The sequence below is a fragment of the Leptonychotes weddellii genome, chromosome 15, assembly GCF_054177405.1.
Source record: "Leptonychotes weddellii isolate Sample4059 chromosome 15, ASM5417740v2, whole genome shotgun sequence".
Lineage (NCBI taxonomy): Eukaryota > Metazoa > Chordata > Mammalia > Carnivora > Phocidae > Leptonychotes > Leptonychotes weddellii.
In genome coordinates this window covers 38912470-38926896 of record NC_138383.1, presented here as the reverse complement: position 1 = coordinate 38926896, position 14427 = coordinate 38912470, and the positions used below count along the sequence as shown (strand labels likewise).

The window sequence follows — 14427 nt, the reverse complement described above, 5'->3', positions numbered from 1 at the left end:
TTTTTTTAAAGATTTTATTTATTTATTTGAGACAGAGAGAATGAGAGAGACAGAGAGCACATGAGAGGGGGGAGGGTCAGAGGGAGAAGCAGACTCCCTGCCGAGCAGGGAGCCCGATGCGGGACTCGATCCAGGGACTCCAGGATCATGACCTGAGCCGAAGGCAGTCGCTTAACCAACTGAGCCACCCAGGCGCCCCGAAAGAATAGTTGTTTAATGTTAGAAGGATAGTTACATGGGAGGAAGGATTTTTAAAACTTAATTTTTGAGTGCTCATTTGTGTATTCACTGCTAATGAACAATTGTTGCATTTAAGGTGGTCAGAGTGTTTATTTGTAAGAGTACTAGATTTTATCTATTTGCATTTGTTTTTGTATGGAGTTACCCACCAGCTGTAGCAGTGTATTACAGAGTTCAATTTTAACATTTTATGTAGAAGTTTTATTTCACAATTAACAAACTGTCATGCCGTTTTTTTGGAACCACCTTTTTATGTTTAATTGTAGTCAGTGATACATATGTTGATTTTTGAGGCTTTCCAGTTAATTTCTCTAGGATTTTGCTTATTTGGTATTCTGAACTCTGAGGAGGAAAACTGAATAGTCCATCTTTGCTGAAAGAGACTTTGTGAAATTATTGAAGTATCCATGTTAATTATTAAACATATTTTTGTCACATATTTTATAGACTATAAAATTTCGACACTTTACTTTCATTTAAAAAGTTATTTTTCCTAATTCTATTCGTTTTGTTTTGTTTTAGGAAAGGGGACTACCACAGGTATCTGGCTGAATTTGCCACAGGAAATGACAGGAAGGAGGCTGCAGAGAACAGCCTAGTGGCTTATAAAGCTGCTAGTGATATTGCAATGACAGAACTTCCACCAACGCATCCAATTCGCTTAGGTCTTGCTCTCAACTTTTCCGTATTCTACTATGAAATTCTTAATTCCCCTGACCGTGCCTGCAGGTAAGTCATGGAAGAGAAACAAAAGCTCTCACTGTGAAAGTGGAAAAAAGTTACAAAAGAGAATTGTTTTGTTTCCTGGGATTGCCTTATGCAGCCTTGGCCATGTAACAGAGAATTCTTTTGCCTCTTAATGAAACTGTTTGGATGATTTTAAGACCAACCCTATCTCAGTTCACTAGGATAGCAGTTTTGGATTATGTTGATGGGGAAAATTTTTGTTGGTAGGTTCAATTTTTAACTTTATAGTGGGAGAGTGGAATTATAATAGAATTTTTTTTATATTAGCTTTTAGTCTTTGTAGGCATGTTAATATAGTTATGCTCTTAGTGTACATACTTTCTATTTTATTATGAGCCGTTCTCCATCTTTGTATGTTGGTTCCATATTTTTTTTTTTTTTTTAAAGATTTTATTTATTTATTTGACAGAGACCGAGACAGAGCAGGAACACAAGCAGGGGGAGTGGGAGAGAGAGAAGCAGGCTTCCCGCTGAGCAGGGAGCCCGATGTGGGACGCGATCCCAGGACTCTGGGATCATGACCTGAGCTGAAGGCAGCTGCTTAACGACTGAGCCACCCAGGCACCCCCATTTTTTTTATTTTTATTTTTTAAAGATTTTATTTATTTATTTGACAGAATATAAGTAGGGGGGGCAGCAGAGGGAGAAACAGGCTCCCCAGTGAGCAGGGACCCCCGATGTGGGGCTCGATCCTAGGATCCTGGGATCATGACCCGAGCCGAAGGCAGATGCTTAACTGACTGATCCACCCAGGCACCCCTATGCATTTGCTTTAATTTTTAGTGTTGCATTCATGCTCTTCTCCTACCCTTTAAGATGAGTTCATATTTGGCTTCCTAATTTGCTCATTCTCTAGGGTTTAAGTACTTTCTCCAGAGTAGCACTTCATACTTGTTTTATAATAGTTTTATGTATCAGTCCTCTATTCTTACATGTTCATTGTGGACTGGGAGTGTTTCTTCTGTTTCTCCACTAGTGTCCCGCATCACTTGGTGTACATCATACAGCGTACCCAGTTAATGTTGATTTTCTTTCTTTTAAATTCTAGCAAATGGCTTATATATCACATTACTATGAGTTCTATATTGCCTTTTTGTTTTTGTTTTTTTTGCTTTCATTAACATTAAATTCTTTGGAATTAAACTGAGCTGTCCAACATTTCATCTTTTTACATTAAAATTTTAAATAAGTGAGCTGTTGACTAGAACTTCGTAATACTTCTATTATGCATATATTTTGGTGGTGGTTCAGGTTAGAGTTTGGTCTGTGTATTCTGTTTACTGATATGCTTGTCAAAAGCCTAGTAAGAAATGGTGCTCTGGGGTGCCTGGCTGGCTCAGTTGGTAGAACATGTAACTCTTGATCTTCAGGTCAGGAGTTTGAGCTCCACATTGAGGGGAATGTTTGTTTGTTTTTCTTAAAAAGAAGTACTCCAAAAATTTGCTTCCAAATTTGCTAGATACAACATTAAATAGAAAGTTAATTTTCATCACTTACATCTGTTTTTTCTTTATTTTGGTATTTAAAACCCAAGATACTCAGTGTCACTATTACGTACTGTAGGATAACTGAAGAAAAAGATTGATTTCTGACATGTCATTTCTGTTTTTGGGCTTATTTTTGTAATATGTAAATACTTTTAGGTTGGCAAAAGCAGCTTTTGATGACGCAATTGCAGAACTGGATACGCTGAGTGAAGAAAGCTATAAGGACTCTACACTTATCATGCAGTTGTTACGTGATAATCTGACACTATGGACTTCAGACATGCAGGGTGATGGTAAGGAAACTCCGAAGTTAAATGCATCTCTTTCAGTTGTTGGGTCTTTTTACTTTTAGGAGTTTCTTGGTATTTCTTCACATTAAGCTACAGTTTAGACTCAGCCTATCCTCCAGACTATCAAATTTTAATTATTGCCTTTATAACAAATGATCTCAAAGTACATTTTCGTTTGGGGCTATACGATTATGTGTAAAAGACTTGTTTGGAAAGGGGGATCTTTTTTTAATATTCGAAGCTTTAAAAGTTTTGTCTCTAATGCTAGCTAAACTTAGTTTGCTTCTCTCACTGTTTTGGAAGATGGAGGCAGGAAGCAGCGCATTTTATCTTTCTCAGATTCAATTTTAGGGATCTAAGTAATTGTATTTGAATGTCACGATCACTGCTTGGCTGACTAGTATCCTCAGGTTAAAACTAGATGGTGTCAGTAAATATGAATCATCTTCTCTGTGGAAATCTTTATCTAAAGAAGGAAATTTTTTGTCTTTGGATTTTATAGAGCAAATGGAATGTCCTGCTCTTCCTTATTTAAGAGGTCTGGTGTCTCTGTTTTTGTTGTTTGTTTTTAGTTATAAATAGTATTTTACAAAGCTTAGTCTTGTGATGGGGGGTTAATATTTATCCTCTAAATGCCCAGATTTGCATAATTGTTGATTTTAAAGGAGATTTTAGTCTGCTTATTCCAAAGAATCTTTTTATCCATGATAGATCATTGAAGGGTGGGTGGGGGGAGGTGGAGGGCACAGAGCACAAAAACTAGAGTGATGTGATCATTTTATGAGCTAGCTTTACAGTTGGTGGTGGTGGTATGGGAAGTGGAAACAAAAAGTTTGTCAATTTTAGTTGCAGATCCTTTAAGAGTATATTACCCAAATTGAATCATATGTTGTATTGCTTGAGGCTGGCTGTGTCTGTTGGTTAAGCCAGCATAGCATGCTGGACGGTCTTTGGAAGCGTTCCACTTCTTAAATGTACCTCTGAAAATGGGTTTTCCAGGCTTGTATGTTGTGTTTCCTTACTCTGGAAGGATAGAGTCAGATTTTAGACTTCTTAGGTACTAAAGTGAGAATTAGGTGACTCATTTAAAGCCAGCTAGCTTTATGAAATATTTAGATATTTGACTTAAGGTTGGTTTGAGATATGTGGCACTTCTGACCTACTTGCACACTTACCCAATGAAGCCAGATGGAGCCACATACTACTTTCCAACACAGCACTTCAGGCAACTGCTGCCAGTCTGTGGGATTCAAAACCAACCTTCTCTGAACTAATGACTTGAGGTTCCTTCCAGCTTTAACATTCTGTTGTATTCTAAACAATAACTACTCAGAAGAATGGCCAAACTGCTCTGGACTCTTCACAGTCACCCTCAGAGAAGACTAATAACTCCCTGTTTGAGGGGATAAAAGGAAAACATGTGGAGAGTTTGGTAAGCGGTATTGACCTAAGTAAGGTATATACCCCTCTGACCTCTGGGGGCATTTTTCTGAGGGTGAAAATAACAGCGTCACCTGGGTTGAAACATTGCTTTTTTTAGACATTTCATGCCAACTTTTATAACTAAGCTTGCTAGATTATAAAATTAAATGGAAATAAAGTATATTTTCTAATGTTTTATTTATCACTGGTAACCAATAATTGATTAATCAGAGTAAACTATATGTCATTCTGTTTTTACATAGAACCAGAGATAATTCTTTTTCTTGGTAATCAAACATTTTATGAAATAGATTGCCTTCTACAATAGGGTATTTTCTTGAAACTACTTTACATAGTTCCAAAGGTTCTTTGTACAGATTTTTTTTTTTTTTTTTTTAAGATTTTATCTATTTCACAGAGAGATAGGGAGAGCAGGAACACAAGCAGGGGGAGAGTGGGAGAGGGAGGAGGCTCCCCGCCAAGGAGGGAGCCCAATGTGCGGGGCTCAATCCCAGGACCCCGGGATCATGACCTGAGCCGAAGGCAGACGCCCAACCGACTGAGCCACCCAGGCGCCCCTGTACAGAGATGTTTTATTACATTTCAGCATAGATTTCTCTTTAATCCTAAAAGAGTTTTATTTAAATACAGTAAAATCCACTTGATTCATAGTTCTTTGTAAATCGGACCACTGATTAAATTTGGTTGAAACAGACTAATTTTTATTTAAGAGCTTTGTGATAAAATATTTGAAACTATGAAACATACATTTAACAGTGAAAAATTCAAGTAGCCTCTGGACATTTTAGTAAAATTAACAAATTATCTGAATTTACAAATCGTTGTGGGTACTAGTAATTTATTCGCTATTTTCCTAAAAGGTGTAGTATTACATATACTATATGAAAATTGTTTTTATTACATTAGTTTTATTAATTTGGTTTTTGTGTCTTAGAATCTCTGCAAAATTGCAGCCATGAAATTGGCAGCTTCCCAGGATGTTGGATTTAGTTGAGCATTATTTAGATAGTTTTCTTTTTAATTTTATTATGAAAAATGGTGTAAAAAAACACTTGAATTAAAGGTTTCTAAAGGAAGAAATGTGTATGTGATTCCTGAGCTTTTACTGAGATGTTTTTTTAACTGCAAAATATGTTTACTTCTGTCTGTGTTGGAACATCTTTATAAACATTACCACTATTTCTCATCACGTGATTTCAGTCCTTTTCTCTTAACCTATGTTCAGAGGACCGTTTCATACACAAGTCCATAGAAAGGAAATGTGTGTTCTCTGCCTGTTCCCTTCTTCCCCCCAAATCAGGAAACAGTGGGCAAAGAAATACATATCCAAAGAAACCTTTTTTCCCCTCTTCTGTGTACCTTTTAAGAGGATATTATTTCATCCTTTTAAAGGTAAGAGGAACAGATACTTTGTAGAGTGAACTTTATACAAAGTTAAAAAGACCCAAATCTGACTCCCCTAAATCATTGATGTTTTCTTTTGTCCTGCTCTCTGGGTTTATTTTTCTTGTAATGTTGCTTTCATGTGATTGTTCTCCCTCCCTTTCTCCTTGCAATATAGATTCCTAAAGGAAAATCCAACTCTTCCTTTCCTAAAAACTCTACTTTGTAAGTCATTATCATGGCACAGCAAATTCTGCTTTTTAGTTTTGGTTCTTCACTAATCATGCCTGCATATATCATCATCCTTTTGCTTACAAAACTGCCTGTTCTACATTCTAGGATGTGAAACCTTCTAAGACATTTATGATCTGCTACCCCTGTCTACCTCTGGTTGGGTGTGACTCATCTGACAATATTCTATGCCAAAGTTACTTGGAACTTTTGGCAAATCTAATGGTTGCTTATAAGCGAATTAGAGTGTGCTCTGTTGTTAACCATATTTTGGCAGTGTATTGCTGTTAAAAATGAGCGTGAATGTTACTCTCATTTCCTAAGTTCGAATACATTTTTTTGGGAACCATTGGGTGGTGCATCATTTCTTTCCTCAGTAAATAGTTTTTGTCTTTCTTTTTGCATGTCTTTTTCTATATATAGGAGTCAAAAATTTTTATGTACCTTAAGTACTTTTTAAGAGTCACATTTCAATATCAGACATTTTTGTCAGAGAAGAAAATTTAAAATGTCTAAAACTATATTTACCTAATCCTTGTTGCTGTAACTGCATTGTTTATCATATCAAGGTCTTTCAGACTGTTTAAAAAGCACTCCTCCGGGTTAAATGCTTTATGTTGGTATGCAGCCAGTCTTAGTGTCATTTGTCCGTCCTAATTAACAAGCAATATGAATGGATGGATTGTCTGAACCGCAGTGATTGTTGGATTAGTTAATTGATACTTATTTTGATTCAAACTATTAACTACATAGGAATTGTAGTGATTTGTTAGAGCACAAAACAATGTAACTTTTACCTGTTTCATTATTATTTAGCAAAAGCCTGCATGCTTTCTGTATTATGGCTGACTTATTTAATGCTTATTAATAGGTAGATGATTCTCCAGTGAATAAGCTGGCTTTCTGTTGCATGTCATAGTGCAGTTGAAACTCCTCAGGCCAATCATCATGTTTTAAGGGAAGAGAAAAATGGCATGAGAGAACTGGTCCAAATGCCCTTTTTTAATAACCTCAGCGGTCTGGTTTACTTTGAGCATGCCGTTTCACTCTGGAGTAAGAAATTTGGTTTATGGTTTGGTGTGACTGGCTAAGATACAAAATGTAAACTCATTTAAAAAAAAGCAGAACCCTCCCTCTAAAACTATAGAACTTCTTTGGAGCATTTTACTGCTCAGTTTTCTACTGAAGCATTTCACATGGAGCTTGTTGGGTAGATTTTACCAAAAAAACTAAGTACCCTTGATTCTTGAAGAGGTGAGGTTATTGAGAAAGTATTTTGGCCCAAGATATACATGAAAGCTTGAAAATCATTTAGTAATATGGTTACCTTGGCTGTCTACTTTTAAGAGCTTATTTAGCATAAAAATAGTTTTACTGTGCATCAGTTTTTTTCATCCTGATTATTGACCATTCAGGACCTTGATCCAGCAGCAATTCTTGGCTTAGGCATCTCGGGTGTCAAGGAGGATAGAAGTCCTTTGGCTGTCTGTGTTTAATACCAATTGTAGCAAATATAAGGAGTCTATGCTTGGAATGATACCTTTCTTTGTTACCACAGAGTCTAATTTAGTCAGTATAAAATAATTAACTCATTCTTCTTTGCAGGTGAAGAGCAGAATAAAGAAGCGCTGCAGGATGTGGAAGATGAAAATCAGTGAGACATAAAAGCCAACAAGAGAAACCATCTCTGACCACCCCATTCCTTCCCATCCCACTCCCATTGGAAATTCCCCCATTGTCACTGAGAACCACCAAATCTGACTTTTACATTTGGTCTCAGAATTTAGGTTCCTGCCCTGTTGGTTTTTTTTTTTTTTTTTTAAACAGTTTTCAAAAGTTCTTAAAGGCAAGAGTGAATTTCTGTGGATTTTACTGGTCCCAGCTTTTAGGTTCTTTAAGACACTAACAGGACTGCATAGAGGCTTTTTCAGCATTACTGTATTGTCTCCTGCCAGATGTGGCAAGATCACCATTAGAAATGGAAATTACATTCGAAAGCCATTAAATTTCTAGGTGATGCAAGCATCTAAGAGAGAGGTTAATCACACTATAGAGGCATTGTGGTATCATTTTTCCTTTTTCTAATTGTTTAAATCGAATTTTATACCAATGTTTAAAATTAATTGGGTGTTAGCTTGAAGTGGGTTAAAGATTGTTTGGAGAGTTGTTGTAATGGTTTTGCTGTAAAAAGTGTTTCAAACTCTGCTGAAATGTTGCTGAAAAGCATGGTGCTGGTAACAGTTCAACAATCCGTGGCTGCTCATTCTTGCCTACTTTTACTCTCCCTCTAAAGCAGGTTAGCATTGAAGGTGGTATGGAAAAGCCTGCATGCGTGTTCAATTCTTTGTTTCTTCTCCTTCCCTTTCCCCCTGGGCCCCCCCCCCCCCTTCGCTCGCTCAACCTCTTTTGTTCAGTATGTGTAACTTGAAGCTAATTTGTACTACTGGATATCTGACTGGAGCCACAGATACAGAATCTGTATTGTTCTTACTGAAACACAGCATGGAATTAACATTAAACTTAAATAAAACAAACCTAAATTAAAAATGCCAAATATTATTGCGCCTCCATCCTTTATCTTTCTAAAATAAACTCTAGTCCAAACACATTGACAGTATTGTTTGCCTGAATGTGGAAAGATTCCTCCCCTTCTTCCACAAGTCACTTGTGTTTCCCAAAGATGATGTGTATTTTTAGAAAAAAAAAACTTTCTTTACCTGTAACCTGGTTGTTGAAGAATACCCAAGTCAGTTCATTACTATCCTATCTTCTCAACCAGGTAGCAGCACGGTATTTATTTTAATCATTAAAGTACAAACTCATACTTACACAAGGTGTAATTATGGATCATTTTCTAGCATGGAATTTTGGGTTGTAAACCAAATAAGGCTGAATGTGTCAGAATAATCTTCCTTAGGCTGAAGTAAAATTACTTTATCCCCGCAATACCACTTCTAAAGGTCAGTGGCAGGAGCAGAAAAGAATAATTACATTCATTCTCAGTAGTACATGTACACATGGTAGAACTGTGTAGCCACCCCCTTACTAGAGACACTCATTGTTAAGTAGTTTCTTCCAGAAATAGTTTATACATCAGTGTGTGTAGGTATTTAGTTACTATAGACCATTCTGTATCAGGCATTTAGATCTAATTTGAGTGACTGTGTAACCTGGATGTACTCCTGATTTTTTTAAAACTAGTTTACTCCTTTTGGACATTCAGATTGTTTCCAGCCTTGCTATTATAAATGGTGCTGCATTAAATATCCTTGTAACTGTCTCCACTTAAATATTTGCATGTGTATTTGTATGATACATTTCTGGATTTCCTGTGGGAGGAAACATAACTTTTCAACTGATACATACTGCCCATTTCCTTCCAAAGGGGTTGTTCCACTTTTATAGCATGTTCCCACCCCCCATCAGCAATGTATGAGAATATCCGCTCCATCACCACACTTGACTCATGGCTAAATGAGATGTTGACACCAAAAGTATACCCTGGCTTAATTCTCAGTAGTGAAGACTTAGGAAATTAACAGAATAGTGATGTGTCCTAGTAGTTTTTATCTTATTAAAATATGTGTATGCCCATAATTAGAATAAAAAAGGTTTTTTTGTATTGCTATTCCATTAGATAGTTGGAGAGATACGGATCTGTGTCCAAGAGATCTTCAGGTTGATATGTTCTTTTTCCAGTAGTAAAGTGGCCGAATGTCTGCTGCATCAAGGTCCAAAACTGAAGGAAGGAATTCTTAAAATTGTATCACAGATTTTTAAAGATAATGGGACTTGGGGTTTTGCAGTCTGCTCCAATACTAAACACTAATGCACAGGTACCTGGACTTGAAGAGTCAAACACATGGGTAATGTTTTTACAAAATAGTCTGGCTAGTGGGGGTGATTTCTGTCAAGTTATGTTACAGGTGTGTGTTTAGTGAAAGCGTTCTCTAGTTGGCTCTGTGGATGGACTTCTTGTATTCAGCAAACTCAGGATACCATGAGCATGCTCAAGAATGTAGCAATCTTGGTATGGAGAGAAAAGAACTTGGCACCCAAAGAAGCCATGTACGGTACTTGGGGAAGGATTGTGGTGATTGGTACAGGTCTTTAGATCCATATAAAAAATTGGAAGACCGGCAACCAGGAAAGACTGCAGAAAGGTGACAGCCCTGTAAGGACAGTGTCACTCCCACTTCTGTCTGTGGTCTGAAAAGGTGGAGTTGTTTCAGCTCTCTTTAGTGCTCTGAGGATCAGTTGGTTTCAATAGAAACTCGAGATACCATTACAGTTTGAATGCAATTTATGTTTCACTAAGAATGTTAGAATTCTTAGTGTTTTGCTTTGGGGAAAAAAAAATGTTTTAAACCCAAAGGTATTTTAAAATGTTGGAAGCACCAATAAATGTGTCTTTTCCTGCACTTGGGTTCTGGAACTGGTGGCCAGAAAAACCAATATGCAAAGTTAGGTTTTGCTTCTTCAAGGAAGATGAGAATGAACTTTTAAGTTGGATTATTGTAAGGGGAATTTGATGGAATAAATGTAAACCTCTAACTTGGCTTTTGCTTTGAGAGTTTAGTAAGATCACAAATCAGCTGCTGTGCTATTGATCCTAGGACAGTAGGAGAGTGAGCGTGCTGAGATGGCATTTTAAAGATGAATCTTTGTTTTGAAAATTGTAACAAGTAATAGGAGTCACTGATGAAATTCTAGGATGGGTCATTGAATTGTGAGCTTTTAGAGGAAGTTACTCTGGATCCAGTCGGCTAAGCAAAATCAAGCCCTATCTTGATTTATGTATCATTTGAGTTACTAATTCTGTAGTTGATAGAACAACTAATAGCTAACATTCAGTATTGGCTGTGTACCAGGCACTGTGCGAATTTTTTTAATTTTAAAGATTTTTATTTGAGAGAGCAAAGGGAGAGGAACAAGCAGACTCCCCACTGAGCGTGGAGCCAGAAGTGGGGCTTGATACCAGGACCCTGAGACCATGTGACCTGAGCCATAGTCAGGCGCTTAACTGACTGAGCCACCTAGGTGCTCCAGCACTGTGCTCGTTATTAAGCAGTGTCTGTAATCTAGCACATAAATAATAGTTCTATGAGTTGTCACCTGCATTTTGCAAATAGGGAAACGGAGAAGGTGAACTTGGCCAAAGCCACATAGCTAGTTGTATTCAAACAGGATTCATAGTTGGGTTTGTACGCCTACAGAGTCCATGTTCTTAACCATTAAGCCGTTCTACCTTTTTGTTTATCAAAATTTTTTTTTTAAGATTTTATTTATTTGAGAGAATGAGAGACAGCATGAGAGAAAGGAGGGTCCGAGGGAGAAGCAGACTCCCTGCTGAGCAGGGAGCCCGATGTGGGACTCGATCCCGGGACTCCAGGATCATGACCTGAGCCGAAGGCAGTCGCTTAACCAACTGAGCCACCCAGGCGCCCCGTTTATCAAAATTCTTAATGTTTGAAATATTTTCTCTAAAGTGACCATTTAAAAAATATATTTTAACATTTCTGAGATCATCTGTTTTGCAATTGATAGACTCCTTTTCAAAAGCTATAATATGCATGTTAAACGAGCCCTGTGCTGTCTCCGTTACACTACTTTGGGGAAGACCCTGGGTTGGCACTCTTGTAGGATCAACTCACTGTGCCAGGTTGTATGTACAGGTCTGCTCTGGGTAAGGGAGGGCTGAAGATTGTTTTTCTTAAAAAGTGCCTTGCTTTTTGGACATTTGCTGCTTTCGTAATTGAAGTAAGTGTGTAGTTGCACAATCCGGGAAGTATGAATCCTGTCCAGAGGCTACTTCTAAAGCTATGACTGACCATTGTTCCAGTCGTGCTGAAACTCCTGGCACTCATGCTTCCATCCTATTATTGTTTCTAGGTCTTCCCCCAGGCCCTTTCTTTTCCATTTAAAATTCTGGTGTTCATAGGTTTGGGATGATAACAGGCCACAGTAACTGCTGAGTCCCCTCAGAATTTGCTTTTGATGGAATTCTAGGAACAACTTTTTTTTTTTTTAAGATTTTATTTATTTATTTGACAGGCACAGCGAGAGAGGGCACACAAGCAGGGGGAGTGGGAGAGGGAGAAGCAGGCTCCCGGCTAAGCAGGGAGCCCGATGTGGGGCTCGATCCCAGGACCCTGGGATCATGACCTGAGCTGAAGGCAGACGCTTAACGAATGAGCCACCCAGGCGCCCCATTCTAGGAACAACTTTCAGAACATTTTTCCCCCACTAAGCCTTGTTCCTCATTAAGATGTAAGCCAGAACATTTAAGAGATGCTCATTTTGCCTAGGTAGATTATAATTGTTAATTAGCAAATATTAGATTTATAGAATAATCTGTTGTGACGATGTGGAGAAACATACACTGTTGGCATTCTTTTAAGTTTTATATTCAAGTATGAAGAAAATACTTCAGAAACATACAGCTTAATAAACTCCCACAGAGGGAATACACTGTTTAACCATTACTCACATCAAGAAATAGAACAAGACCAGCATCCTAGAAGACTCTCTCATGCCCCCTTCTCAGTCTGTAATTACCCACTTACTCCTGCAACTGAAACCAGTATCTTGATCATTGCTATCAGTTAGTTTTGCCTGTTTTTGAACTTATATAAAAGGAATCATACAGCATTTTTCCCCTCAATATTATGTGCGATCACTCCATGTTGCCTGTAATAATAGTGTGTTTTCATGGCTATATAAGTATTCAGTTGTATTAGTATACCACTGTGTATTCTGTGGATGGACATTGGATTATTTTCCATTTTGGGATGTTACCAATAATGATATTGACGTTCTTGTACATCTTCTGGCATATACATCAGTGTTGCATATATACCTGAGAATGGAATTACTGGGTTGTGGGGAATACGTATGTTCAAGCTTTCGTAGATAATTGCAAAACAGTTTTCCAAAGTAGTTGTGCTGTTTTACAGTCCTTCCAGCAGTGTATGAGAATCTTAGTTGCTCCACATCCTCACTGGCATTTGGTATGACCACTGGTTTTAGTTGTAGTCTTCTTATGGGTATGTTGTGGAATCACATTCTGGATTTAACTGGCATTTAACTGATGACTAAAGAGACTGAACACTAAAATATGTCTACTGGACATTTGTATATCCTCTTTTGTTAAATACCCACTTTTGCCTGTTTTTCTGTTGAGTTGTCATTTTCTTACTGATATGTAGAAAATATATATTAGGAATAGAGTATGTTTTTGGAGTTGTTACTGCAATTATCTTCTATATTCTGTGCCCTGCTTTTTCATTATCTTGGTGTCTTTTGACAAACAGATGTTAATTTTAATGTAGTCTAATTTATCCATATTTTCCTTTAAGGTAAGTGTTTTATATATTTTAGTTAAATATTTGCAGGGGCGCCTGGGTGGCTCAGTTGGTTGAGCGGCTGCCTTCGGCTCAGGTCATGATCCTGGAGTCCCTGGATCGGGTCCCGCATCGGGCTCCCTGCTCAGCGGAGAGCCTGCTTCTCCCTCTGACCCTCCCCCCTCTTATGTGCTCTCTGTCTCTCTCATTCTCTCTGTCTCAAATAAATAAATAAATAAATCTTTAAAAAAAAAAAAAAATATTTGCATACCCCAAGATCATTAATCTTTTATGTTATTTTTCTGGAAGCATTGTTTGACCTAGCATATCTAGATCTAGAATCATCTAGAATTTATTTTGTATGTGGTAGTAGGGAGATGTTAAAAATAATACTTTCCTGTATGGATATTCAAAAGAGCCAGCACCACATTCTGTTTCATTGGTCTGTTTGTCTCGGTGCCACTGCAACTCTGTATGTTCAGTATCTGGTCATGTGAGTCCTCCAGCTTTTTGTTCTTCAAGATTGCACTGGTTGGTCTTGGCTCTTTGCATTTCCATATATTTTTTAGAATGGGCTTATCCATTTCAACAGTAGAACAGCAACAACAAAACCTGCTGGGATTTTGATAAGGATTTTAATATAAATTTGGGAAGAATTAATATCTTTACACAATTATGTCTTTTTGATCTATGAACATAGTATATTCCTCCATTTCTCTAGATCATTAATTTTTTTTCAGTAATGTTTTGTAGTTTTCTTTGTAGAGGTCTGATACCTTTTGTTGGTCTTATTCCTAGGTCTTTTATTTTTTGATGTTACTTTAAATACTATTTAAATTTTTTCATTTTCACATTGTTGCTACTTAATTTTGACTATTGTATATTATCTTGTATTCCATGACCTTGTTAATTTATTAATTCCAAGTTTGATGTAGATTCTGTGACTTTTTTTTTCTTTTTTTTTTTTTAAGATTTTATTTTTAAGTAATCTCTACACCCAACATGGGACTCGAACTTAAAACCGTGAGATCAAGAGTCGCATGCTCCGCCGACTGAGCCAGCCAGGTGCCCCGAGACAGGTTTTTTAGAGGATTATCTGACAAAATAAATGAAAGTTTAAACATATGCATCCTTTGCTTTGCATATAGTATATGCTCACAAATATATGCAGAATATGTCCATTTCAGCATTATAATAGCAAATTAGAAATAACCTAAATGCCCATCAATCATGGTACATCCTTGCTGTGTACACTATGTTGTT

The 14427-nt window shown here is 37.3% G+C and overlaps 1 protein-coding gene across 2 annotated transcripts in view; it reads left to right on the top strand.

Annotated features, from left to right (window-relative positions):
• Positions 1-8375, top strand: part of YWHAE (tyrosine 3-monooxygenase/tryptophan 5-monooxygenase activation protein epsilon) — a 52433-nt gene extending 44058 nt beyond the window's left edge. Inside the window, exons 4-7 of one of the 2 annotated variants that reach the window (XM_081806127.1) lie at positions 763-969; positions 2631-2767; positions 5769-5815; positions 7427-8375. In XM_081806127.1, coding sequence (XP_081662253.1) covers positions 763-969; positions 2631-2767; positions 5769-5776 — 352 coding nt within the window. In that variant the 3' untranslated portion in view covers positions 5777-5815; positions 7427-8375. The remainder of the gene's footprint in view (positions 1-762; positions 970-2630; positions 2768-5768; positions 5816-7426) is intronic. The other variant, XM_081806126.1, reaches the window with a different exon arrangement.
• The last annotated feature ends 6052 nt before the right edge of the window (positions 8376-14427 follow it).